The sequence below is a fragment of the Sorex araneus genome, chromosome 2, assembly GCF_027595985.1.
Source record: "Sorex araneus isolate mSorAra2 chromosome 2, mSorAra2.pri, whole genome shotgun sequence".
NCBI classification, from domain to species: Eukaryota; Metazoa; Chordata; class Mammalia; order Eulipotyphla; family Soricidae; genus Sorex; species Sorex araneus.
Window position 1 is genome coordinate 266,614,165 of NC_073303.1, and position 26,852 is coordinate 266,641,016.

The 26,852-nt window shown below is 60.4% G+C and overlaps 1 protein-coding gene across 2 annotated transcripts in view; it reads left to right on the forward strand.

Annotated features, from left to right (window-relative positions):
• Nucleotides 1-11,751: 11,751 nt before the first annotated feature.
• SCHIP1 (schwannomin interacting protein 1) overlaps nucleotides 11,752-26,852 on the forward strand; it is a 165,661-nt gene continuing 150,560 nt past the window's right edge. Inside the window, exon 1 of one of the 2 annotated variants that reach the window (XM_055124918.1) lies at nucleotides 11,752-11,857. In XM_055124918.1, the coding sequence (XP_054980893.1) occupies nucleotides 11,828-11,857 (30 nt within the window). In that variant the 5' untranslated portion in view covers nucleotides 11,752-11,827. Of the gene's footprint in view, nucleotides 11,858-18,861; nucleotides 19,414-26,852 lie in introns of those variants that run through there. The other variant, XM_055124920.1, reaches the window with a different exon arrangement.

Below are 26,852 nucleotides of genomic sequence, written 5' to 3' on the forward strand. Positions count from 1 at the left end.
ATCTGGATTGACCATTTGCAAGGCAAGCACCCTACCCACTGTCCTACCACTCTGGCCCCCAAAAGTCCTTTATTTTAAAGTAGCAATGCCAAATAAAAACAGAATGCAAGTCACAGATTTGGTTACACAGGCAATTTTAAATTTCCTAGTAGCTGCATTAAAATTTTAAATAGATGATTTAACCTAAGTATATCCAAAATGTTATCATAAATACATAATCAACATAAGAATTAATGAAGATTTTCATTTTTCTTTCATATGCTATTTCCTTGCATTTTAAATTTGCTTGAGAGAGTGAGGGAGAGAGGGAGAGAGAGAAGGAGAGAGGGGGAGGGAGAGGAGAAGAGAGAGAAGGAGGGAGAGGAGAAGAGAGAGAAGGAGGGAGAGGAGAGAGAGAGGGGGAGAGGGAGGGAGGGAGGGGGAGGAGATGAGAGTGGGGAGAGAGGAGAAAAGAGAGAAGGAAGGAGAGGAGAGAGAGGGGGAGAGGGAGAGGAGGAGGGAGAGGGGAGAGGGAGGGAGGGAGGGGGAGGAGAGGAGAGAGGGGGGGAGAGGAGAAGAGAGAGAAGGAGGGAGAGGAGAGGGAGAGGGAGAGGAGGAGGGAGAGGGAGAGAGGGAGGGGGAGGGGGAGGAGAGGAGAGTGGGGGAGGGAGAGGAGAAGAGAGAGAAGGAGGGAGAGGAGAGAGAGAGGGAGAGGAGGAGGGAGAGGGGAGAGGGAGAGGGGAGAGGGAGGGGGAGGGAGAGGAGAAGAGAGAGAAGGAGGGAGAGGAGAGAGAGGGAGAGGAGGAGGGAGAGGGGAGAGGGAGGGAGGGAGGGGGAGGAGAGGAGAGTGGGAGGGAGAGGAGAGAGAGAGGGAGAGGGAGGGGAGGAGGGAGAGGGCGAGAGGGAGGGAGGGGGAGGAGAGGAGAGTGGGGGGGTTACTTGCCTTGCTCAGAGCCCACCCAGCACCATCCCCCGAACCACACATGGCTCCTGAGACCCCCGGGAGGGCCCCCGAGCACAGAGCTAGGAGCAACCCCTGAACGCCGCTGCGTGCCAAAGGTCACTCACGAGGGCGGCCGCGCGCTGCCTGTGCCGTGCTGGGCGCGGGTCCCGGGAGGCCTATGTCGGTGCGGTGATGTCACAGCAGGCAGGAAGCGGCGGCGTAGATAAGGGCAGGTGTCGGCGCTGTGGCAGGGATGGCTCAGAGTCCTCTTGGGGGCGGCGGGCCGGGGGCGTGACGGGAGCGGGGCTGCCCTCTCTGCCCGCAGCCCTAGTTCCCCCCGCGGACATGACTGACCGCCCCAAGGCCCCTATCGCGCGGGGCTCCGGGATTCTCGGCCCCCCCAGCTGACGAGAGGGTCCCCGTCCCTCCAGCCCCCAAGCCTGTGACAGCCCCTGTGAAGTCACCCACTCCCGCCCGCTGGTCCCCGGGGGTCCGACCCACCCGCAACCAGGGCTACCAGCCCAGCCGGGGCCACGAAAACCCCGTGTTTGTGGCAGGGCCCCGGCCTGGGGGCTGCAGCTCTGAGCCCCCAGAAGACCCCGCGAGGGTGCCCCCACTCGCTGTCTGGAAGGTGGCACAGAGCGGCACTGCCACTTGAGGAGTCTGCAGTTTGCGCACGGGGTCAGGGGTCAGGGGTCAGGGGTCAGGGGCTGCAGTCTGAGCCGCCCCTGCAGCTTCGCAGGACACCTTCTCCAGGTTGGGGTCACGCCCTGGTGGTCGCAGGCCTTGGGGCACCCTGGGGGTCAGCGTGGTCCAGGAGCTGCCCCGTTTGGGTGTAGGGAAGGTTCTCGGCAAGGGAGAAGCCCCCGGGTGGGACCCGGTCCCCAGGAGGCCTGAGGTGCCACGCCTGTCCCAGGGCGCAGGGGGGCGGGAGCCGGGGAAGCCTCGGCGCCCCAGAGCCCCCAGAGCCCCCCAGAGCTCCCGTCACAGCCAGTCTGGGGTGGGGCCGCCCTCAGCTGCCAAAGCAGGAAGTCAGGCCCCTGGCAGGGGTCTCCTCCTTGGTGCCAGTGGGGTCTGCGGGTCATTTGTAACCCCGCACAAGCACACGGAGGACTCGAGCACGCAGGCCTGCTAAGCAGGGCCAGGAGGGGTCCTGGGCCCCCAACGCTGGGCCCCAACCCTGAGCCCCCAACCCTGGACCCCAAACCTGGGCCCCCAACCCTGGACCCCCCATCCTAGGCCCCCAACCCTGGACCCCAACCTTGGACCCCCACCCTGGGCCCCAACCCTGGGCCCCAACCCTGGGTGATGTACTAAATCTTAGTATAGTAGATTTAATTTCTCGTCCCCATCTCAGGCCACTAGGTGTCCAGTGCCCCAGCCTGGGAAAGCCGGGGGCTGGCCTCTGCAGGGTGGCCTCTGGAAGCCCGGCATAATTTAGGGGGGATCAGTAATAAGCCAGTGTCGGTTGCATACTCAGATAAGGCTGTGCTCACAGGAGAATCACCACACACGAGCCCTTTTGTAAAGACCACCCTCTCCTTCCACAACTCCTCCATGGGCAAGTTTCGATCAAGGGTTAGAAACTTTGGAAAGAAGGAAGCTCTCCTTGCCGCTGACACGCTAGTACACAGAAAACCCGTGGGTTAAAAATCTCTTGGGGGGCTGGAGGGATAGCACAGTGGGGAGGGCGTTTGCCTTGCACGCGGCTGACCTGAGTTCGATTCCCAGCATCCCATAGGGTCCCCCAGCACCACCAGGAGTCATTCCTGAGTGCAGAGCCAGGAGTAACCCCTGTACATCACCAAGTGTGACCAAAAATAATAATAATAATAAATACATAAATAAAATAAAAATCTCTTGGAAGCAATAAGTGAAGATAGAAAAGTGCCTATAAAATCATCATACCCAAACCTGTTATATTCTGCATCCAAACAGTGAGCTAAGGAAGAAAGAAATGGAGGTGACAGTTTGTTTATAATTGCATCAAGCTTGACTCAATACTTGTGAGTACAGTTATGGAGGAGAGGAGGTCCAATGCAAATGCCCAGACTCTGGAAAGATCGAGAACAAGTGCAAAGGATTAGAGAATTTTTTTTCATCTGCAGGCATGGGAAGTATCAACAGAATTGAAATATCCTTGTTACTAAAATAATATACAGGATGAATGCACTCCCTGTCAAAATTCCAGCGATGTTTTTTACAGAAACAGCATGAAAATACTAATATTTACATGGAACCACTAGAGACCCTGAATAGCTGAAAGCAATTTTGAGAAAAAGAAGAAAAACGGAGGTGTCATGTTACTCAACTTCAAACGAGATCCTGAACAGTAATTAAAGCGCACCGGTGCTGGAGCAGAAATAGACGCTGGGATCAATGGAGTTGCAGGCAGGGCTGGCGTCAGCCCACACGGACACTGGCGCCTGATTTACACCCATTCCATGGAGGAAGAAGATCTGCTCAACGGCTGCCAGGGAGATTGAGCGGCCACGTACACAAGGGTGCAAGTGAATTAAACTCCTGGATAGAAGACCCCGAGAGGCAGGGTCTGGACCCAAGACCCTTCTCCTGGATAGAAGACCCTGAAACGCGGGTGACATGCTCATGGTGTCACTCTCACAGACACATTTGGGAACCCGGCCCTGACATCGGGGGAATAACAGCAAAAATAAACAAGTGGGACGTGTCACACGAAAGCCTTCTGCGCGATGAAAGGAAATATCCGCAAGATGAAGAGCTGGCTGGCTGGTGGGCGGGGTGTCTGCCCAACCGGCAAGTCAGCGAAGAGCTCGGCAGCTCAAGTCAGCCGTGAGCCACTCAGTGCGAGGGTCTTGGCCCACCTGGGTTGATCCCCGGCACCCCACAGGTCCCCTGAGCCTGGCAGTGGTGACCCCTGAGTGCAGGGCCAGGAGCAAGCCCTGAGCACCGTGGGGTGTGCACCTTCCCCCCCCCCAAAAAAAAAAACCCAAATAATCAAAAGCACCAACCACGGGTGAGGCCAGAGGAGGCTGCAGGTGAGAAGGTGCTGCCCACGCACGGGCACGCAGACTGGGCATGAGGGCCGTGGGCAGCTGTGGGGGCTGAGCCTGGCTGGCTGCTGGTGACCCAGGAGGCCCAGGTCTGTGCAGTGTCTGTGACATGTGGCCTCATGCACCTTCTCTGGGCAAACCTTGCGGGCGGGGGCCAGGATGGGGGCAGGAGGCAGAGCCCCGGCGTGAGGAGATGGGCCGGTGCTCTGGGTCTGAGCTGCTGCCTCAGCAGGGGAACCCTCCGGAGACACCGTGTCGCGCGATGAGTGACATTCTGAACGGGGGGACCAGGCCATTTGGTGGCCATGAAAGCAGACGGCGCCACGCTTCACCTGGGGGCTGCGGGTGTTTAAAGATACCGGGAAATCCACAGGTTTGGCCATGGTGAATTATAGCACTGTAGCGCTGTCGCACTGTCGTCCCGCTGTTCATCGATTTGTTCAAGCGGGCACCAGTGACGTCTCCACTGTGAGACTTGTTGTTACTGGTTTTGGCATATTGAATACGCCACAGGGAGCTTGCCAGGCTCTGCCGTGCGGGTGGGATACTCTAGGTAGCTTGCCGGGCTCTCCGAGAGGGGCTGAGGAATTGAACCCGGGTCGGCTGCATGCAAGACTAACGCCCTACCCGCTGTGCTATTGCTCCAGTCCATGGTGAATTATAACCTAATGAACTGGTAATTATCGTAAATCACTAAACCAACACAAAATTGCACCTAATTGGATTCCTGGGTGTATTACGGCTCAGCGCCACTTGCATTGACATTCCTGAGACCCTCTTCCACAGATCGAGCATCTTTATTATTTTGTGTGGGGGACGGTGTAGGGGGCAGGGGATGGGGGTAATCGAGCATCCTTCCTGCAGGGAATATCCCACAATGCACTGGGCTCACTCAGCCTTCCTCACAGGTGGCAGTTTCTCCAATAGTGCTCCCTGAGCACTGCCAGGGTTAGCTCAGCACCCCTCCCACCTGAAGAATTGTTTCCTGAAGATTCTTAGTGAAGATTTTTCAGGGGAGACAGGGGAGGACTCAGCACCTCATGTCCAGGCCTGGGCACTGGAGGGCGGTGTCCTAGAAGGGGCATGTCCAGGCCAGGGGCGTGTCCCAGGTGGGGGCGTGTCCTGGGCAGGGGCGTGTCCCGGGTGGGGTGTGTCCCGGGCAGGGCGTGTGCTGGGCAGGGGCATGTCCTGGGCGGGACGTGTCCTGGGCGGCGTGTCCCAGAAGGGGGGGGGGCGGTGTCCTGAGCGGGGGCGTGTCCAGGGCAGGGCGTGTCCTGGGCGGGGCGTGTCCTGGGTGGGGGCGTGTCCCGGGCAGGGCGTGTCCCGGGCGGGGTGTGTCCCGGGCGGGGTGACCCAGGCGCTGCCCACCCCAGGGAAAGGCCTTCCCGAGGCGCAGTCAGGTGGGTTTGTGTTCTCAGCGGCTCCAGCCCAGCTGTCTCGGGGTTGGTGCCGCCTGAGTTCCGAGGCCGCGCCCTGCCTCAGCGAGGCGCCCCGCCTCGGCTCCCCTCAGGACGGCCAGCCAGGCCGTGACTAGAGCCCGGCGGTGACTAGAGCCCTCGCAGAGGCCCGCCCTCCCCCCAGGAGCTCGGCCGGCCGCGCCTGGCTCTGTCCGGAGCTGGCGTCTGTCAGGAGCGACCACCGCGCCGCGGGGGGCAGGCAGCTGTGTGCGCCGCTGCCAGGGAGCACCAGGGTGTGAACAGGGAGGAGTGAGTCACTGTAGCGGCTTCTTCATCTGTTTGTGTTTGCAAAAAAATAAGAGATAAAGGTAGTGTGAGGAGCAATGACATGCTAGGACCCCCGCACGCTGGCCCTGCAGTGAGCCGGGACCACCTCGCCTCATCGCCGCGTGACACAGGACCACCTCATCTCCTCCCCACAGTCAGATGGGACCAACTCACCTCCTCCCCCTGGTGAGACGGGACCACCTCACCTCCTCCCCACGGCGACACGGGACCACCTCACCTCCTCCCCACGGCGACACGGGACCATCTCACCTCCTCCCCCTGGTGACACGGGACCACCTCACTCTGAGCCACTACTTCTTAACTCTGTTACCCTAAAGTCACAAACCTTCTAGTGGGACTTTGAAAACGTCCATAGAGTGACTTCCAGGGTGCGTCTGTCTCTCGCCCCCTGCCCCCGGCCTCTGGGGTACTGAGTCCCTCAGTGAGCACTGAGCTCCCTACCAAGTCATTTTCCCTCCTGGAAAGATTCATTCTTACTGAGGGGAAAATTTCATACAGATTTCCCCGTATGAAATCTACAGACTCGGACTCGCCAACCGCAAAGAACGGTGATGCATAATACATAAACAACAGCGCGGCTTTGGAAGGGAAAAAAGGCCTGGAGAAAGAAAAAAGAAAGGAGTTAGTCCCTGGCCTCCGAAGGGAAAAGCACAGATCTTAGTTTTTACTTCTGATGCCTTTTTGCCTTCAGATGTACGAGGTGACTGTTAATGCCAGCGGCCACCGGGGCGAAGGGAATGGCAGTAAATTTCAGGCGCATTTGCATCATAACGAGGCTGGGAAGCATTGTAATTCACGGGGTTATTCCACCCGCTTGGCCGGCCTCCAGGGTAATTTCCCAGGGTCCACTGTGCAGCTGGCCACTGCGCCCAATCCGGGAAATAGATCTCTCCCGGCTTCGGGTCAGCCCGCGGCCTCCAGCTGTCACCAGGGCAGCGTCCGCCGAGGCCCTGGGGCGGGCACTGGTGGCCTGGGCGTGGACCCAGCCTTGCTGGCTTCATAAATTCCGGTGCAAAGAGCAATGATCAATATTTCATGTTTAATGACGCCCCGCTGAGATTAGTATAGATCTTGTGCCCTCCGCGCTCCCCAGTTATGCAAACATCAGCGAGGCCCTTTCCTGCGCCCTCTCACGCCTCCGTTACGGCAGAAGGGCCCTGTGGGGGACTGAGAGGGGGACACTGGCGTGTAGCTGACCTGAGAGTGGCCGCAGCGTCCTAGGAAATCCTCCCCCGGAGGGAAAAGGGGCGTGTCTGGGCCTGGACACCCCAGAAAGGCAGGGCCAGGGCTGGGGAGGTTTGCGGGTGCCCCTGCTCCTGGGTCCCCCCAAGACGGACCTCAGGGAACTAGCGTCTGTCTCAGGAGGGAGCGGGACCAGCCCGGCCTGGCCAGCCCCCAGTTGCCATGGCAACTGGGACCGTCCTGGGCTTTGGCCTGTTCAGGGATGGAGCCCAGGCGCCAGCCCTCCTGAGGCCAGAGCTGTCCTGGCCCGGCCACGCCCACCCGGCTCTCTCTCCTGTGGGGGTCCCAGACAGGCCTAAAGCCTGTGGGCCAGCGGCTCTGTGGCTACGCTGGCCAGTTGCCGCCATCCGACAGACGTGAGGGAAGCCCGGGGCTGCGCTGGTGTCCGTGCTGACCAGGGTCCGTGCAGGAGGCCCGGGGCTGCACTGGCGTCCATGCCGACTGTGGCCTCCTCTGCTCACTGAGGGCTGTGGGCTGAGTCCAGGGAGACGCTGTCCTGGGCCAGAGCTCTGCGGCCATCCCTGAATCTGGGGCAGGAGGGGAGAGTGGAGCGGGCAGTGGGCGTCTAGGTCAGCAGGTCCTCCCTGTGGATGGGGAATGGGCGCCTCCTGCATATGTGTGCACGTATGTGTGCCATGTGCACATGCATATGTGTGTGTGCATGTGTGTATGCACGCGTGCACGCGTGTGTGGGCACCTGGGTCTGGGGAGAGGTAAAGCCAGAGGCTACGAGACTTGAGGCTGAGAATTCCCTGACAGAAAGCCTGAAACCCGGACTGTGGCCACAGTTGGTGAGAAGCGGGGGTGGGTGGATGAGTGGGTCACTCATCCCACTCAGGGAGAATGGGGAGGGGTCAGGGGTAACCCCACTCAGGATGGGGGAGGGGCGGGTGGTCACCCCACTCAGGGAGGATGGGGGAAGGGCGGGTGGTCACCCCACTCAGGGAGAATGGGGAGGGGTCAGGGGTCACCCCACTCAGGATGGGGGAAGGGCGGGTGGTCACCCCACTCAAGGAGGATGGGGGAGGGGCGGGTGGTCACCCCACTCAGGGAGGACGGGGGAGGGGCAGGTGGTCGCCCCCTACCCACCTCAGGGACGTAGCCTCCCCTCAGCAGCCTTCTCTGAGGTGGGAGACGGAGCCACAGGGAGCAGCATCTCTGCCCCCTCCTTGCAGATGGCGCCTCCGAGCGTGTGGCGGGCGGTCCCGTGCTGGCCTGTGGCGCGGTGTGGCCGACCAGCGTCCCTCAGTCTTGGTAGTTGTTCCCACAGCCCGGGTGTAAGCCGTTCCTTTTCTCTTCCACAGGAAGAACCGAGGAGATCGCGGAACCCTCTAGAACACATGAAGGATGGGAAATATTTCCTTGGCAGGTGAGTGGGGGTCCTGCGGGCCTGCCTGACGAGCGGGTGGGCTGCGGGCGTGTCGGGCTGACCTGTGAGGGGTCCGCGCCTTGGACCCCGACGCTGGGCAGCACAGGTGGGGCCGGTCATCACAGCAGACCAGAGGGATCAGGCGCCTCCTGTCACGGTTGGGAAGGCCGTCGGGGCTGCACGCGCCACCGGATTTGGCCCTTGGGGGGTGCTGGGGGGTCTCTCTGGGGGCCCCGGGCATGGGACACCCCAAGCTGAGCCGGAGGCGGAGTCAGGAGCGAGGGGCTCTGCGTGAGAGCCGGGAGCAGGAGTGACATGACCGCGGCCCCTCCTGGGACCCGGGACCCTGGGGAGTGTCAGGCCGGAGGGAAGGCCCAGCCCCGCCTCCACCTTCCGGACTCAGGCTGGGCCCGGTGAGCACTGGAGGCTGAGGGAGGGTCCCGGGAGCCTTGGGCACAGCTGAGGGCTGTGCTGGGGGACCCAGCAGGCACAGGGCCGCGCCATCTCCCACGCGTGCGGGGCCCTCTCTGCCCAGAGTGCAGGACAGACTCGGGGCAGGATGGGGTCAGTGCTGTGCCCACAGCCGGGGCCACCCACGGAGCTGGCATCACAGAACGTTCCCGGGTGACGTCAGTCCCCGCCTCTGTTCTGTGGGCTGAGATGGCCCCACCCTGAACCCCACTGTGCCCCTGGGCGGGGAGATCCCTCAGGGGCCCCGAGTGCCCGTTGGCTGAGCCACACCCGGAGGGTCCCCTGGCCCGAGAAGAGTCAAAGTCAGTAACAGTGCAGAGGGAGGTGGCCGCAGGCCTGGCAGAGCTCGTGCCGGCGCTGTCCACTCTGTAGCTGCCCTGGCCACTCTGGCCCTGTGACCTCAGGAAGGCTCCAGGTCGCCTCTGCCTCCGTCTCAGCCTGGTGCTGTTGTTGGAGCCGTGAGTGAATGAACCCCGACTCGGGCTGGCCCGGGAGTCTTCTGAGAGGAGACGGGACCGGGGCGCCCTCTGTGAGGAGACGGGACCGGGGCGCCCTCTGTGAGGAGATGGGACCGGGGCGCCCTCTGTGAGGAGACGGGACCGGGGCGCCCTCTGAGAGGAGACGGGACCGGGGCGCCCTCTGTGAGGAGACGGGACCGGGGCGCCCTCTGAGAGGAGACGGGACCGGGGCGCCCTCTGTGAGGAGACGGGACCGGGGCGCCCTCTGAGAGGAGACGGGACCGGGGCGCCCTCTGTGAGGAGACGGGACTGGGGCGCCCTCTGAGAGGAGACAGGCCCGCTCTGTGCCCACGAGGAGGGTGGATGGGCTCAGGCCTCTCGCAGGCCCTCTGTGCCAAGGTGGCCATCTGCTCTGTGTGTCTGATGCAGGACTCGGGACAGGCACCAGGGCGGGGAGGGGCCGCCACAGCCACGCGCTAGGATTCTGGAGACTCCCCGTGGGCGTCAGAGTGGCGTCTCGAGGCCGCGAGCCTGGTGCGGAGTGGGAGTGCTCTGCCGTGGGTCCTGCGCCAGCCCAGCAGCCGCGGCGTGAATCAGCCCAGTTGTGCACGGCTCCAGGGAGTGAGGGGGTTAGGGCGGGCTCGACCCCCCCTCACCCCGATTACCCCCAGAGGCTCCCCTGGTCTGGGTGGGGGCAGAGGCGCTGTAGCTGTGGCCTTCTGGGGTCCCGGGGAGGGGGCGCACACCCCCACACATGTACATGTGCATACATGTGCACCCAACAGCACACACAGGCATTCATATATGCACTCACGTGTGCTGGTGTGCAGCACTGGCCCATGCACCCGCAGTGTGGCCGGGCGGGCATTCCCTTGCGCTGTGTCTAATCGTCCTTGGTGAACCCCACAAAGCTTGCTCCGTTTGGGGGCCGGGCCCAGGGGTTACAGGGTTACTCCTGGCTGTGCTCGAACCCCGCAACTTCTGAGTTCTGGCTCAGGCCTCGTCTCTGCAAGGAAACTTGGCCGCTGACCGCTGACCCACCCTGAGGCTCTGGCCTCCCCAACTAACCTGCCCGCCTGCCGCTCGCCGGCTTCCCGGGGGCGCATGGCAGGCCCCAAATGGGCGGGTCTGTCGACGCCCCCATGTGCTTTGGTGCGCGTGAGTGCCGGGGCCTGTGGTGACCTGCCCCCAGCTCCGCCCAGGCCCTGTGCTTGGTCAGTGCCGGGGCAGTGCTGCTCATCCCCCAGCTCTGCATGGGTCAGTGCAGTCACCCCTGCCCAAACCCTGTGCTGGTCAGTGCCGGTCACTCCCCAGTCCTCCGTGTCCTATGCTGGTCAGTGCTGGCTGTTCCCCAGCTCTGCTGGTCAGTGCCGGTCACCACCCCCGAGCTCTGCTGGTCAGTGCTGGCTGTTCCCCCAGCTCTGCTGGTCAGTGCCGGTCGCCACGCCTGAGCTCTGCTGGTCAGTGCTGGCCATCACGGCTGTTGCTGGCACTGTGCCTGTTGTCCTTGACCCCCTTCAGGGGCCCATTCACTGTGCCCGTGGGCAGCGAGGGTGGGGATTCAGGCCAGACCCCCAGTGCCAGAGGCCCGGGATGGGGGGCGAGGGTATGAGTGCGTTCCTCTCCCTCCTCCCGCTGGGGACCTCACAGCGTTCTCGGGGTGAGCGCGCCCCCTAGTGTTCCTGCTGGGAACTGCGCATCCTTCCCAGGGACCAGAAAACACCTGGTCTGGCCTGACCGGCCTTCCCAGCCCCGGTTCATTATGGGGGTGGGGAGAGCCCCCAGAGCAGCGCTTAGGAGACCAGGGGTCCCTACAGGGGCTTGGGACTAACCGGCCGCCCAGTGTGAGGGCAGGCAGCCGCCTGGCCCCAGGTGCGGGGACTGTGAACCCGCCCTGTGCTTGGGGCTCCCACCTGGTCGCGCCCACCCCGAGGGTTTGGTCTGAAGCGCAGGTGCGAGCGCCCGGCCCCCAGGGGCTGTGCACGGCCTTGCCCACTGGTCAGCTGCGCCCCCATTGCTGCAGGAGACGTTCCGGGCGTGGGTGGGACCGTGCAGTGAGCTGGGGGCAGAGGTGCCCCGCGGTGCTGAGCCCCGGTTCTCTTTGTAGCCACCCGCTGCCCATGGACACGGAGAACAACATTGAGACGCGCCCGCACAGCCTGCAGCCCCTGGAGGCCAAGGTGAAAGTGTAAGTGGCGTCCAGCTCCCCGCCCTTGGGGCTCAAGGTGGGACAGGTGGGATGGCGCCCTCTGCTGGACAGGTGGGGAACTGCAGGACCATCCTCCCGTCGCGCCCCCTAGTGCTTCCTAGGTGTCTTTCATCTTCAGGTTGGGTCTTTCCACGGGGCCCCCCAGCCTATCCTGCGTGGGAGAGTCACCATCCAATCCTGCAGATGAGCCCGTGGGCCCAGGGGAGGGTGTGGCAGCCAGGTGAGGCAGTGGGCATCTGTGTCCCTCGTGACCCCATGGCCTGGTGACCCCATGACCCCAGGACCGTGTCTCACCCCTTGCAGTATCCAGCGAGCCTGGCGCAAGTACCTGCAGCGCCGGGAGCCCCGGGCCCGGAGTGCATCCCCGCCGTCCATCAGCATGAACACCGTCTCGGCCAGCAGCACGCCCGTGAGTGCTCTGTGGGTGTGGTCGGGGTGGCCTGCTGGACACAAGGGTGCCCACCCCTCTGCAGTGGGTGCCAGACAAGCCCTGCTGAGGGGTGTGGGCACTGGCTGTGGGCGCCGTCCTGGGCCCTGTGGGGGTGTGTAGGCACTGGCTGTGGGCGCCATTTCTGGGCCCTGCGGGGGGGTGGGCACTGGCTGTGGGTGCCCGCCTGGGCCCTGCGGGGGTGTGTAGGCACTGGCTGTGGGCGCCGTCCTGGGCCCTGTGGGGGTGTGTAGGCACTGGCTGTGGGCGCCGTTTCTGGGCCCTGCGGGGGGGTGGGCACTGGCTGTGGGTGCCCGCCTGGGCCCTGCGGGGGTGTGTGGGCACCGCCAGACCCTGCTCTGCTCAGCCTTGTGTGCACGCGTGTGGCGTGCATGTTGGTGAGTGGGAGGGGACAGTGAGAGGGAGAACAGGAAGGGGCAGTGTCCTGGGTGGCCCTTCCAGGGGAGGCCACCGTGTCAGAGCTCCGTGCTGGCCCCAGGAGGGAGAGCTGATCGCTGAGTCCCGGGACACAGAACCTGTGTCAGGGCCTGGGAAGGAACCACGTAGAAGCCTTAACAACACACACTAATGCACACTCACACTCTCACACCCATGCACACTCACACAGACACACTAACACACACCACACACATACACACACCAACACACACCATGCACACGTACTAACACACTTGTGCACTCTCCCACACTCACCTTTGCACACTTGCACACCAACGCACACACATGCACTCTTCCAAACTCTTTCATGCCCACACTTGTGCACCAACACTCACACACTCGTGTACCAACACTCACTCACCCATGTACACACACTAACACACATGTGCATGCTCTCCCTCACTCTTACATTTGTGCACACACTCACATGTACACCTCACACACTTGTACACCAACACACACTCACATGCACGCTCTCACATATGACCCGTGCACACACTCACACACCAACACACTCACCTGTGCGTACTCACACACTCCCCCCACACGCACCTGTGTGGTGGAGCGGACCGGGCAGCTGGGTGCTAGGCGTGTGTTTCTATGGTGTCGCTGCAGGATTGAGGTGAAACCCCCATGTCAGGGCACCGTTTCTGTGCCCCCTCGGCACTGCCTTCCCGTCCCCCCACTGTCCTAGGGCCTCCTCCAAGCAGTGCAGACTCTCAAGGTACCAGGAGGGCCGAGGGCCACCTGTCCTTTGATGTGGGTTTGGCTCTGGCGTGACCCCAGAGCTTGGGTTGCCGGGAGCTGTTTTCTGCCCTGGGGCACTTTGCCTTCTGGTTTGATGGAGGGACAGGGACTGTCTTCCCGGCCTCCTTGGAGTGGTCACTGGAGGGCGCCATTGAGCCACACCAAAAATGTCTCGGTTCTTCCAGCTTTGCTTGTAGCTCCGGATCTCCCCGTGCAACAGAGGCGGAAACTGAGTCAGGACCTTGGCTGGGGATGCCAAAGGAAGGTGCAGATAACCCGACCTGGGGTGGGATGGGAGCAGAGGCGGAGCTGGGAGAGTCCCGATGTGCAGCCCCCTCAGACCTCACACGGTCCACTGTGGCATCCACGGGTCAGAGCTGCACCAGGTGGACGTCCTGGAGGAATGTGCCTTTGCTGTCCACTCACTGTCCACATCACCGTGACCCCCCGCTCTTCAGCCCTGGGGGGTACATGCAGGCGCTGGGCCTCAGGTGGCTGAGCTCATGGCAGCATGAAGTGGCAGCTGCCCTCAGAGGGAGGGGTGCCTAGGTGCTGCAGAGGGGAAGCCAGGGTCACCCACCCGTGTGGCCTTTCCGTGGTGTACACTGTCCTGCGGGGTGGTCACGATGCCCCGACCATCTAACAGAACCTCCGCCTTCCTCTGTCCATCTCACCCGAGCTCTGTCTGCTGGACCCAGTGTCCGCCTTCCCTGGATGCGCCTCCTACAGTCTGGCCAGCATCGCTGCTTGCTCCTGCCCCGAGCAGCTGCCCCTGGCCACAACCCCCGTCTCACCCGGCTGCCTAATGAGCCACATGCACTGTGTCACCCAGCTGCCCCCTGGGCCAGTACATTGTACCCCTCCCCCTCCCCCCATGGGACTCCTGGGCTGAGAGTGAGCCGTCTGTGGCCTGGTGAACCCCTAAGGTCACCACAGCAGCCCTTAGGCTATTTCTATTCCAATGTCTACTGGGGTCACGCCGGGAGGTCAACTCAACCTCAGCTGGCTCCTCCTGGGTGCTGTGTGCATGATCTCTGGGGGCCTGGGTGTGGGGTGCCGGGCCTCTCCCCCTGACCCTGCCATCCCTGCCTTCAGCTTGTCTGACCTTGTAGGAGCATAAGCCGTGAATGTGGTGACCAGGGGCAGAAACCAGCCCTGCGTAGTGCCTCAGCTGCCTCCTTCAGAGCAGGGGTGAGAACCACACCCAGCAGCAGGGGGCTGGCAGGAGGGGATGGGGAGGTGCGCAGGGTGGGCAGGAGGTGGGCTTGTGTAGTGAGTGCCTTAAACCACAATCACTGTAGCACTGTCGTCCCATTGTTCATCAATTTGCTGAGCGGGCACCAGTAATGTCTCCAGTGTGAGACTTGTTACTGTTTTTGGCATATCGAATACACCACACTCTGCCGTGCAGGTGGGATACTCTCAGTAGCTTGCTGGGCTCTCCAAGAGGGATGGAGGAATCGAACCCGGGTCTGTGGCATGCAAAGCAAATGCCCTACCCACTGTGCTATCACTTCAGCCCAAAAAAAACCACAATTTAAGCTCAACAATAGAATTTTGTTTCCTTTTCTTTCCTTCTACTTTTTTTTTTTTAAGAAGTAGCAACTTTGAATGCAGCGGAGCCTGAATGCAGCTCCACTAATAAGTGGAGCCTGCGGGTATCCAAGTTAGAAAGTAAAAATAATTGTCATAAAAATAACAGTTATGGCCCCGAGGATGACCCTGGGAAACGGTGTGTCTCCCATTAAACAGGCTCTTAGGGCAAGTACAGTCTTCCCCAGCCAGAGGAAGCACGACCTGCAACTTGCCCACCAGGACAATGAAGGGTCCATCTGAATGTCTGGATGGAGGCTTGGGCACCCTGGGGTTGTGGGGCCCAGCCTGGAAGGTCCCTGCAACGCGCCCCTGGCCACAGTGACCCGCTCTTATCTCTGGAGGCAGTGTGGCTCCCGGCTGCAGTAACCCTCTCTCGCCTCTGGGGGCAGCGTAACTCCCAGTTGCAGTGATCCTCTCCCACCTCTGGGGGCAGCGTGGCTCCCAGTTGCAGTGACCCTCTCCCACCTCTGGGGCAGCGTGGCTCCGGCTGCAATAACCGGCTCTCACCTCGGGGGGGTAGTGTGGCCTGCCACTGGGGAGGGACATGTCCATGGCATGGGGGTCGGCACTCAGGGCCAGCATGGCCCTTCCTGCACCTGACGGGATGAGAACACAGGGTGGAGAGAGCAGGGGATCAGGCTCCGCCTGCTGGGACCCGCCTGGGCCCACCCCCAGCACTGAGGGGCTGCCCCTGAGCACAGCTGTGCCATGTGCCTGGGCTCTGGGGCACAGGCGACCTGGTGGGGCCCCCACATGCCGCCCTGGGCATCTCCAGGGAGAGCCACCGGGCCCTGCCATGGACAGCCCCGCCTGCCTCCAGCCAGCCACGGGGTTTGTCTTGAGACTCGCTAGGGGAGAGGCGTCTCATCCCAAAGCCCCCTTGCTTATTGGGGTCCGAGACCTGAAGACCTTAGGGGGCTGCCTTTGGATACGGGGCGGGGGGAGGGCTGCGGACTCAGTGCATGGCTGAGAGTTGGGAGATTCCGTGTCTCCGGACGACCTGTCTGGGACGGAAGAGTTCTGAGGCAGCTGCTCTAAGCAATTGGGGCCCCTTGGTGGCTGGTTTCGGGACCCCCAAGTCTGCCTTCCAGCCGGTGTCTGAGACTCTGCCAAGTGGCACCCATCCTTCGTCAGCCTGCCTGTCTGAATTTTTCATTCCGAGAACACGGGTGTCGTGTCCAAGAAAGATGCGAATACGACTCACTTATTTCCGAGCCAGCGTCTTTGGCCCAATGTCGTCTTTCCCAGTCGCTCTGATGTCATTCAACAGCCGTGTGTGACTGCTTGGCTGAGGGGAGCCTGGCCCCTCGGTATTAGCCACGATTGTCTCTGCGGCTCCCATGGACGCTGCTCCGTGAGCCGGGCTCCTCCGCCCAGGTCTCCTCCTCTCGGAGCCGTGCAGGTATTTTCTTCTGAGCAGCTAAACAAGCGTGGCTCTCTGGGCGTGGGAATTCCAAGCACGAGGCCCTCGAAGGGGAACCCTGCGGTGGTAATAACTGGGTTGCCGGGTCTCTGCTGGACTTGGGCTCCGAGGAGTCCCTGAGTCCCCGTGTTCTCGCTGGGGCGAACATTCAGGATAAACGTGTTTCCTCTGCGCTTCGTGGGAGCCGCGGCCTTCGTGCCCATGGTAGCGTCCCTCCGTCCCCGCGCCCACCTCGCTGCTCCCAGTCACAGGGTCCCCGCGTTCATACCCGCATTCTCAGAATGAAAAATTCAGACAGGCTGGATGAACAAACACGGTGCCTCCGGGTTCCGGGGGCGCCGAGGGGAGGGCAGCGGCTGAGGGCCCCTTTCTTTACGGAACGCGCCCGGGGTGTGGCCCTCGGGACTTGATTTGTGACCAAACCTCTTTGATCGTGGTTTGCATTGTTCACTGGCCCTGGCCGGGTGTCTGAGTGTGCACCCCCGCTGGGGTCTGCCCGTGCCCCGGGAGCAGGACCCACTGGCCCAGACACCCCGAGCAGTGGCCCGAAGCTGCTGCCCAAGCTTTGAACCTGCCGGTGCGTGCGTGTGTGTGTGTGTGTGTGTGTGTGTGTGTGTGTGTGTGCGCGCGGGTGGGGTGTCCTCACGTTTACAGAGCTCTGCCCCCCGGGTTGGGGTGATGCTCTGGGTGCTTCGGCTGCTCCCGTGTGAGCTGTCACGGGCAGGTTCCAGGCACGGGCTCGCCCTGCAGGGGGCAGGAGGGGAGGGGCGTGCCGAGACTCCCCGGGAGGCGGGGTGCAGTTCACAGCCCTGCCCGGAGCCCTCGGGTCGGGCCTGGTGTTCCCGGGCTGGGCCACTGCAGACAGGAAGACCGAAGGTGGCGGTGGCAGAGGGGGACACTGCGGGGCTCGGTGCCCGCCCTTCCTCCCCGAGGCTGGGGCCCGCTCGGGCCTCCCCCTTCTCCTGCCACTGAACTTTAGACCTGGGTGCTCTGGAGACACTGTGGCCTCGCCCACAGGTCAGTGGGGCGTGTGCGGGCGGAAGACCCGGGTGACCGGCCCCTGGAGAGACTCGCACGCAGCCAGCTCCGGCTCAGCCCTCGGCACCACACGGGCCCTGAGCACCGCAAGGGCTCCTCGGGAACGCTGCACCCCTGCCCAGCTCTCCACAGCCCCCGGGGAGGCGTGCGCTGTGCTCTGTGCTCAGTCTGCAGCAGAGAAGCTGGCACGGTGACAGTGGGAAGGAGATGGCAGCTCGGCACAGCTGGAAGCCCCGTGCCTTCTTGAAGACCGAGCACTGTCCTGGGAGCCTCTGTGTCTGGGCAGCCGCGGAGTCCGAGTGGGGCCGACTTGCACAGGAGCCTGGAACTGCACAGGCACAGCGGCTCCTTATCTTCTGGCCCCGCTTCGAACTGCTCACCCAGATGGTTGTGAATCACTAGCAAGTGCCCCCAGACCTTCTGAGCACTGTTTGTAGAGTCCCACCCCAGAATAATATATATGTCTACTATTTCTACACGTTATGTGGCTAAATTTTCCATTGCCAGTTTATTTCAAACTAAAAAAATACCTAAAAATAAGCAACATTTCCAGCAAACATGTGAAAACAAGCTAAATCCTTCCTGCGTTCACATGAGAAAGAGTTATTGCAGGCTCACAGCACATATTCTTTATTTTTTTTTTTACATAGAATATAGATTTATTCTATTTAACTGATTTAAAATTCATAGGAGTTGAGAGTCATGGGAGCAGATCAGAATTCTAGTATTAGAGGCAATGTTACTGCTACAGGTTGAAAAGCATCCAGCTAAAAATTCAATTGTTAGTTACTATCCATTACAACTTAAGTACAGGTATAATTATTGATAGCTATATGGACCTGGAAGATTACTTTATTTTTTTTTTATTTTTTTTTTTTATACTCTAATATCAGGTTTTTTTTATTTATTTATTTATTTATTTTTTTTTTTTAGAAATGACAATTTTATTGAAAAGTTGTGAAATCTCATGGGGGAAAATTAACCATATGAAAGAAGAGGGCAAAATATAGGGAATTTCATTTCACTGTAGAATTAATGTGGCATCATTATATGACTTTTTCCAAGAGTCATATTTTCAAGGATACTTATATAATGTCATTGCAGTGATAGAAAAGCACATATTCTTTAAATCCCATTAAATTTCATTAGAAGTTCCAGGCAGTTGCCTTAATTATCATTTTCACAATGTTTACATGGGGTGATTTTAAAAGAATGTCATTTTTTTCACCTGCTAAACATCCTGAGAGATATTGAGGAAGAAATCCTAAGGGCCAGAGAGAGGCCCAGCTGCCTTGTAGGTGCCAGACCTGGTTTGGTGCCCATATGAGCCCTATATGGTCCCTGAGTCCACCAGAAGTGACCCCTGAGCACAGAGCCAGGAGTAAGCCCTGAACACCTCGGGCCCAGCCCCTCTGCCCCCAATAAAAAGACGTTTTGAGTCTCCACATTCCTCTTGCTCGGGAGGCAGGGCCCCTTCCTCACTGTGTTTGCCATGACTGTATCACAAACATTATTGCCCAAAGCACCCCGCCCCCGCAATCCTGGCTTAAGGAGGAGCTCCTTCCCTCGGTGCCACGGCACTGACGGGGTTAAGCGGACCGGCAGAAGACACCCCTATTGAATGCAAGTAGATTTCCAAGAAAATCGCCGGCTAGACAGCTCCCCGGGGACGGCTTCATCTGCATCTGCAGTCACCGTGACCTGCTTTGGAGATGACGTCATTGGGTGTCATGGCTCTCTCCAGCTCCAGCCTCTGAAGGCGACACTCCGGGAGCCCCGCGCCTGGTGGCACCGCTCACCCACCGCCCAGGGTCGGCTCGGGGAGGCGTGCGCTGTGCTCTGTGCTCAGTCTGCAGCGGAGAAGCCAGCACGGTGACAGTGGGAAGGAGACGGCTGCTCGGCACGGCTGGAAGCTCGGTGCCTTCTTGAAGACCGAGCACTGTCCTGGGAGCCTCTGTGTCTGAGCAGCCGCGGAGTCCGCGTGGGGCCGACTTGCAGGTGGATGAGCGCTGAGAAGCTGCGGCAGCCTTGGGCCCCCCCGGGACCGCTCCCCTCCTCTCTGCGCGCTGCCGGGGGCCGTGGAGAGCTGGGCAGGGGTGCAGCGTTCCCGAGGAGCCTGTGGGCAGACTTCCTGCCAATGGCTCTGCCCGGCAGCCATGGGCAGCCCTGCCCGCGCCCCTGCGGGAGCCACTTCAGATGAGCATCTCTCGCCTCCCCGATCCATGGGCGAGGGAAACTTTTCAGCACCATGGAGAGGTCCCGGCAGTCTGACAGCGTGAGTAATGGGGCGCGGAGGGGGGGGGGCAGCGTCCGGCCAGGAGCTGGAGCTTGAGGGCGGGGGTAGCCCCGCGGGCGTGCAGGGTTGGCCATGCGCACACACGCGCACACACACACACACACACACACACACACACACGTCATGGTGTGGAGCACTGGTGCATCCGCCTGAGTGTCCTGCTTCCTCTCGGGAAGCCGGGATTCCCAGGACCCCGAGCTGCAGGTCCAGCTCACCGTGGGTCAGTGGCATTGGGACCAAGCACCTGCCATGGAAATTAAATTTTTCCATTTTCCCTCAGGCAGTCCCCACGCCCTTCCTGTGGGGGTCAGAGGCACGCTCTGAACTCTGCACTCAGCGGCCGAGAGAGCAGATGACCGGGTGTCTGATGCTGGCCGCGTGCGGACACCAGGGCTGCTGGGGTTGAACGTTTGCTGACCGTAAAAGGGACAGTGAGCCGCGTGGAGAGTGGGTTGGACAGAAGGTGCTAGAAGGGGCTGAGATGTGGGACAGGAAGTGTTTCTTAGGCATCTCTGGTGATATTTAATTATTTAAAAAATAGTCCAGTTAAACTGCCCATTTCCCCCCCAAACAGCCTAACACCCCTTAGAACTGTCAAAGTGTTATGTTGTTAGAATGTCACACGGCATCCGGAGAAATGACCCTTTGCCTGGCTTCCAGCACTCACCCGATGGTGTCATTCAAAATTGGTCTGAGAAAAACAGGGTCATAGAAGAGGCATTTGGCAAAGAAGCACCTGTACTCAGGTCAGCTAATGTCTCAGCTGAGCGGGGCTGCTCTTCACGCCAAACCACTCATCCCAGAGTCTCCTAAGGCATTTTGTGTTGTCGCAATGAGAAATTTCCTTCAATAGTTCTCCTCATACATGAGAACTAGTAGTGATTTACTTAGCTGAGCCCCTAATTAAAATGGAACTAATTCTTTCCGATCTAATTCTTCCCATCGCCCCCTAGAGAGTTAACTCTTTCCCTGCCGGGTGGGTGTGAGGTGAAAGGAGCCTATATTTGGGCAGCGTGTGGAGTGAACAAGTTGTTTTTTGGTTGTTTTGAGGATGCAGGTTAGTTTTACAATGAGATCTTGTTACACATTCTGTGGTGTGTGTACTTTGTTGATGTTGCAGGCATGTGGGGGGCGGGGGGGGGGAAACGCCCCCCCCCCCGGCGTTCTTGGATTTTGTGTTCTCGCAGCTCTATTTTCCCGAGTTGGGTGATTCTGCTGTTTTTCACTGAGAAGGATGGAGCCACTCTGACGCTCCCGCGTGTATTTCTGTGACCTTAAGACTTCGATTGCTCCTTTGTGATAAACTGTACCCACTCCCCGACTGCGGGACAAAGCCTGATTAGACCGTTTCATCCTAACTGACGAGAATCCAGGCTCCTGTCCCGGGACGCAGCTGTGGGGAGCTCAGAGCGCGGGGGAGTGGGCTTGAGTTGGAAATCTATTCTCCCGCAATCTTGTTTTTTGTCTGTCTTGCAAGGATGCGATTCATTTATGACATTGACGGAAATGCAGCATTTTCTCTCTGGCTTTGCCGCCCAAGTCCCCACCCCCCCCTTGCAGAGATGTATCCATAACAACGCTCCGCAGCATCTACGTCTTCCTGGCTGCAGTTTGTCGGCCTGCGTGACTATTAACAGAACAAGGTCACTCTCTCCAACAAGCCGGAGATGCCTTTTGGGTCCTGCTCGGATAACCTGCAGCCCCCGGACCGCAGGCCCTCTGCAGCGCCCTTCAGACGGGGGCCGCGTGAAGTTCTTTCTCTTCCTTTTTTCCTGTCCTACCCCCTTCCAGTAACATTCTGGTGTAGCAGATGTGTGCGAACAATCTTAAATTTAGTTGAATGACATTTTGTTTTTCTTGCCAATGTAAAAATATGCTCCGGATCTCCTTCCTCTTCGCCGGGTCCCGCCCCCTCCTGCCACTGCACACCGGGAACTGGGGCATCATTGCTTTAGGGAAAACACCCCAGTAGGGCTGGGGGAGGGGGCTGCAAGGGTCCCGTGGTCTTCCTGCTAGAGAGAGTGGGGGGAGAAGAAGGGGGAGTGAGGAAGGGGATGAGAGAGAGAGATTCAGGAAATGGGCTTCCACTCATGGGTCCTACAGGCCCCGGTCACCTCGTTCTCATCCCAACAGACAGCACTGGGGACAGCCTGGGGGACGGGGACCAGGACAGGGCCCAGGAGGTTCTGGGGGCCAGCGAGCCTTCCTGGGCCAGTGCTGGCCAGGCATCTTCTGTCTAGGGCAGAGAAGGTTCTTGGGTTGTTGTGGACCAGGCAGCCCCCGTTGGGGTCCCTGTGGGGTCACATCCAACCTCCTGTGTGGGCTCCAGGGACCTCAGGGGTGCAGGGCGGTGCCCGGCAGGTGGAGCAGCTGCTGTAGAGGTGCTGAGGCTACCCCAGGCTTTTTCCCTCATGCCCTCTCTGGGCCTGGGGGTCTCAGTACATGGGATCTCAGTCCACACGTGTGTACACACATGTACGCATGCACACACGCATGCACACATGCTCACATGTGTGCACAGAAGCATACGTGCATGTACATACACATATGCTCACACCCACACATGTGCACACATGCACTTGCACACACATACACATACATACATATATACATGCACATACCCACACATATCATACGCACCCACATGCATACACAGGCACACAAATGCACACACAAACACAAGCACTCGCACACACATACATGCACACGCACATGCACTCGCACACACATACACGCACACATATGCAATCGCATACAATACATGCACATACACATACACATGCACTCGCACACAATACATGCACACACACACATACACGCACACATATGCAATCGCATACAGTACATGCACATACACATACACATGCACTCGCACACAATACATGCACACACACACACACACACACACCACAGGCACACACTTCCGGGCCTGTGCTGGTACACTGGAAGCCCTAGAGCTGGGGAAGCTCCTGGGGACCCAGAGCCTCGGGGTCACCCCCTTCTCCACGCGGTGTCCCCCAAGTGGGGGCTGCCCCAGGACCACGGGTAGGGGGCAGTTGATGTCCACGGTGCAAGAAGGTCGACCCAGTGGGTGCGGGAGGCTCTGGGGGCTTCCAGGAAGGTCTTTCAGGGCCGTCCACCCTGGTCTGGCGTCCACTCAGGGCGGAGCGGAGCTGAAGCCCACAGGGGCTCGCGGGTCCCGGGGGTCTCGGAGTCGCTCTAGCACCTCAATCCCACGGCTCTCTGTCCAGGCGTGTCCCCGGCACCGTCTCCTCTATCCCTGCCCGCCATGGACATGCCGGGGGCCCTGGGGGCTGTGAGGGGGTGAGCAGTGGGGACGGTGCAGTGGGGGTCCCTGCAGGGGGTGCAGCGGTGCTTGGGGGCCAGCTGCAGCATTGGGGTCGACCCATGGCGGCTCTCTGGGAGAATCTTGGTTGGGCCTGTGCCCTGCTGCCAACTCAAGGAGCAGGGCGAGGACAGTGGACCCGGGACTCCCCTCGGGGGGCTGTGAGGAAGGGAAAGGCCGGGCAAGGACTGGGTCCGGGCACCCAAGTCTCCATGGCGGAGGGTTTGTTTCTTTGGAGGAACACCGAGTCACAGTGACAGTGCTCAGGGCCACTCCTGGTGGTGCTCAGGGTCACTCCTGGTGGTGCTCAGGGATCACTCCTGGTGGTGCTCAGGGACCACTCCTGGTGGTGCTCAGGGATCACTCCTGGTGGTGCTCAGGGATCATTCCTGGTGATGCTCAGGGCCACTCCTGTTGGTGCTCAGGGATCACTCCTGGTGGTGCTCAGGGCCATCCTGGTGATGCTCAGGGCCACTCCTGGTGGTGCTCAGGGATCACTCCTGGTGATGCTCAGGGTCATCCTGGTGGTGCTCAGGGATCACTCCTGGTGGTGCTCAGGGATCACTCCTGGTGGTGCTCAGGGATCATTCCTGGTGATGCTCAGGGCCATCCTGGTGGTGCTCAGGGCCATCCTGGTGATGCTCAGGGCCACTCCTGGTGGTGCTCAGGGATCATTCCTGGTGGTGCTCAGGGCCATCCTGGTGGTGCTCAGGGCCATCCTGGTGGTGCTCAGGGATCACTCCTGGTGGTGCTCAGGGCCACTCCTGGTGGTGCTCAGGGATCACTCCTGGTAGTGCTCAGGGTCACTCCTGGTGGTGCTCAGGGTCACTCCTGGTGGTGCTCAGGCCACTCCTGGTGGTGCTCAGTCATTCTTAGACGAAAACCAAGGTGTCTCCCAAGCACAGAGGTGGCTGGCTCGAGGTTCAGTGTGGGAACCCAGGTCTGTGAGGAAGGTCTGGCCCTGCACTCCAGTCCCCATGTGCCACGGTCTTTCCACAGGGCTGGAAGGTGACGGGTGAGCAGCAGCCTGGGCAGTGCCCTCTGCCACCCGTAGGGCTGCAACAGTGTGTGCACACGTGTGGGAGTGACTGTCGGGGGGGGGGAGACTGTGGGTGGGGGGACTCGGGCAGGTGCCAGAAATGTGGGAGGGGACAGGGTGGCCAGTGGCTGTGGGCTGTCCGCTGCCCTGCACCTTAGTTCGGGTGCAGTGATGTGTGTCCATCCACCTCATTTGCTGGGGCCACTCCCAGCAGTGTGGGGGCCATTCACAGAGTTTTGGGGCCGGGGAAATGCTGGGCTGAGGATGCGCCTGAGCCCCCGGGCAAAGCCTGCGCCCCCTGTCACGTCCCCCCACCTCTGTTGATTGCTGGGTTTTTTTTTTTTCATCTTGTTGTTGCTTTGCACACAGCTGCTGCTCCCCAAACTCTGTGTGTGACGAGAGGACGGGAACTTCGTTTCTGGAGGCTTCTCCAGGCCCTCACTCCGGAGCAGAGAGTGGGACCCTGGCGGGGGCAGGGCGTGGGGAAGCGAACCCCCTTTCTGACAGTTACATTTGCTTCCTGCGTTTTTTCCCTGCTCCCGCTGGCCTGCCAGGCAGCTTCCGTGCTCGCTCGCTTCGTGTTTCCTTGTGGCGGCTTCACACTCATATTTCAACGATCGCGAGAGCAAGATCACTGGCAAATACCAACTGGCAAGAGAGTTTATTTTCAATGCGGCTCTCCCACTGCCGTTGCTCTGTGGCCTGGTGGGTGCTAGCAGGGATGAGGAGGACGGACCCGCCGCTCCGCCCCGCACCCTGCTGCCTGGGATCTCCTGGGACAGCAAAGCCCCAACCCCCAGCACCGCCAAAGGCATCAGCTTCAACTGCAGAAATGCCGAAACCAGGGGCTGGAGTGATAGCACAGCGGGGAGCGTTTGCCTTGCACGCGGCCGACCCAGGTTTGATTCCCAACATCCATATGGTCCCCTGAGCACCGCCAGGGGTAATTCCTGAGTGCAGAGCCAGGAGTAACCCCTGTGCATCACCAGGTGTGACCTAAAAAGCAAAAAAAAAAATGCCGAAACCTCCAAGGGAAGGGGCCGTGACCTCAGGAAGCTGCCGGCACCTCCATACGCTCAGGATTTGGACAGGAGGTTCTGTCCCCACCCGGCTCCACCAACAAGAGAGACCATTGCTGAGGCTGGTCCTTCTGATGTTTCCAGTGACAAAGGGAGGACGGCTCTACACAGCAGGACGGCCCCAAGGAAAGCGGGGAGAGGGGAGGGGGCTTTCCTCAGCGCTCGCCATGTGCAGATGGGTCAAGAGACGCGGCGGGGATGTCAGTGCTTCTGAGGGGTCTGGTCGAAAATTAGTCATCCTAAGACAGCAGAGGGAGAAAACACATATTTTTGTTAATTTTATTATTATTATTTTTTATTTTTTAATTGAGTCACCGTGCTCTTAGGATTGAGTCTCAGTCATACCATGCTCAAACACCCTCTCTCTGTTTGTCTCTCTCCCTCTCTCTCTGTCTCTCTCCCTCTCTCTCTCTCTCTCTCTCTGGCGCTCTGGCTCTCTCCCTCTCTTTCTCCCTCTCTTCCTCTCTCCTCCCCCCCTCTCACATACACACACACACACACACACACACACACACACACACACCCGGTCCTGAGAGCCTCTGAGGTCTGTTTCTGAGCCTTAGACACGGGCTCTCGCAGGCACTGATCTCGTGGGCCCTTGACCCTCATCTTCATGTTCTCTGTCTGCAGGACTGTGACAGCCGCCGTGTTGTCCCTCAGTGTGAGGACCCCTGACACAGACACTTACGTGGCTGTGATGGTTGTTTTGCTCTGGGGCCATCCCAGCGGTGCGGGGCCTCCTGCACACAGTGTGCCCGGCTGTGGCCCGTCCCCCAGCCCACGTCCATTTCCTCCGAGTCAACACAGCCTTTCTCCTCTCCCCACACGTGTGGCTCCTTGGTGGTGAGGCCACGTGTGCCCGGGCCTCGGTCCAGACATGTGGATGCTTGTCCTTGTGTTACTTCCGCCTTGTGCCCTGGAGCACCCCACAGTGCTCGTGACAGTCGAGAGCCAAAGGCCGGGGCCTGACCACACCGGGGTGTGGGGGCTGCTTTCCAGGTCACGGGTGACGCTCCTTAAAGGGGGCTCCTGCGTCACAGGGCTCACGCCGAGAGTCCCTGCAGAAGCCCTCTGGGCCACTGCAGACCCACCCACCGGGGACCACATGATTCCCCGTCTCCTCGGGGCGTGCAGGAAAGGGGCCCACGCTCCTGGGACACCTGGTGCTGTCGCCGACTGGGCCGGTCCTGAGCCGGCTGACTCCGCCTTCTCCTCTCGCCGGCGTCCCCACTGACCCTCAGGATGACAGTGCCACAGCTCGGAACAGCGGAGCAGCCTCTGCTTCAGCCCCACCCAACCGCAGGTGACTTTTCTCGCCTCCTGGACATCTCACCGGGACGCACTCGGTCCCAAGGCCACCCCTGTGCAGGTTCCCGGCCCTGGACCTTTGCAGGGTGGGGGGATGTCCCTGAGCTCAGCGTCCCGGGCAGTGTGGGAGAGGACCAGGGCCAAGCCTGATGTCGGTGAATGGGGGTCCCGGGGCCGGCCAGCGGGCCCGCTGCTGGGAGTAGCTGCTCGGAAGGAATCGTCGGATTCCTGCATCTCCCCGGGGCTTTAATAACCCCGCGCCGGCGTTTTATGGTTCCATGTCGTGGAATGAGGCGCCACCGGAAATATAATCCTGCTTATGGCCCGGTAGCAATGAGAGGAAGGGACGAGAATGAGGGGCCAGGCCGCTGCGGGCCAGGGCGGTGCTGCCCAGCCTGACCCTGCCGTGGAAGGGGGCGCAGTGCCAGCGGCCGAGTGGTGAGTGTCCGAGCCCGGCTGACCCCGCACGCTGCCTGAGTCTGGGACGGCAGTGTCCGAGGCAGTGGCCTTCGGGGATGGCGGTGAAACGCCAGGACACGGGTCAGTGACCACTGCCTCGGGCAGCACAGAGGCCTGTAGGGGCGAGAGAGCAGCCCGGCTGCCCCTCAGTGCATGAAGGGCCGCGCCAGGCGGGGGCTGTGGTGGC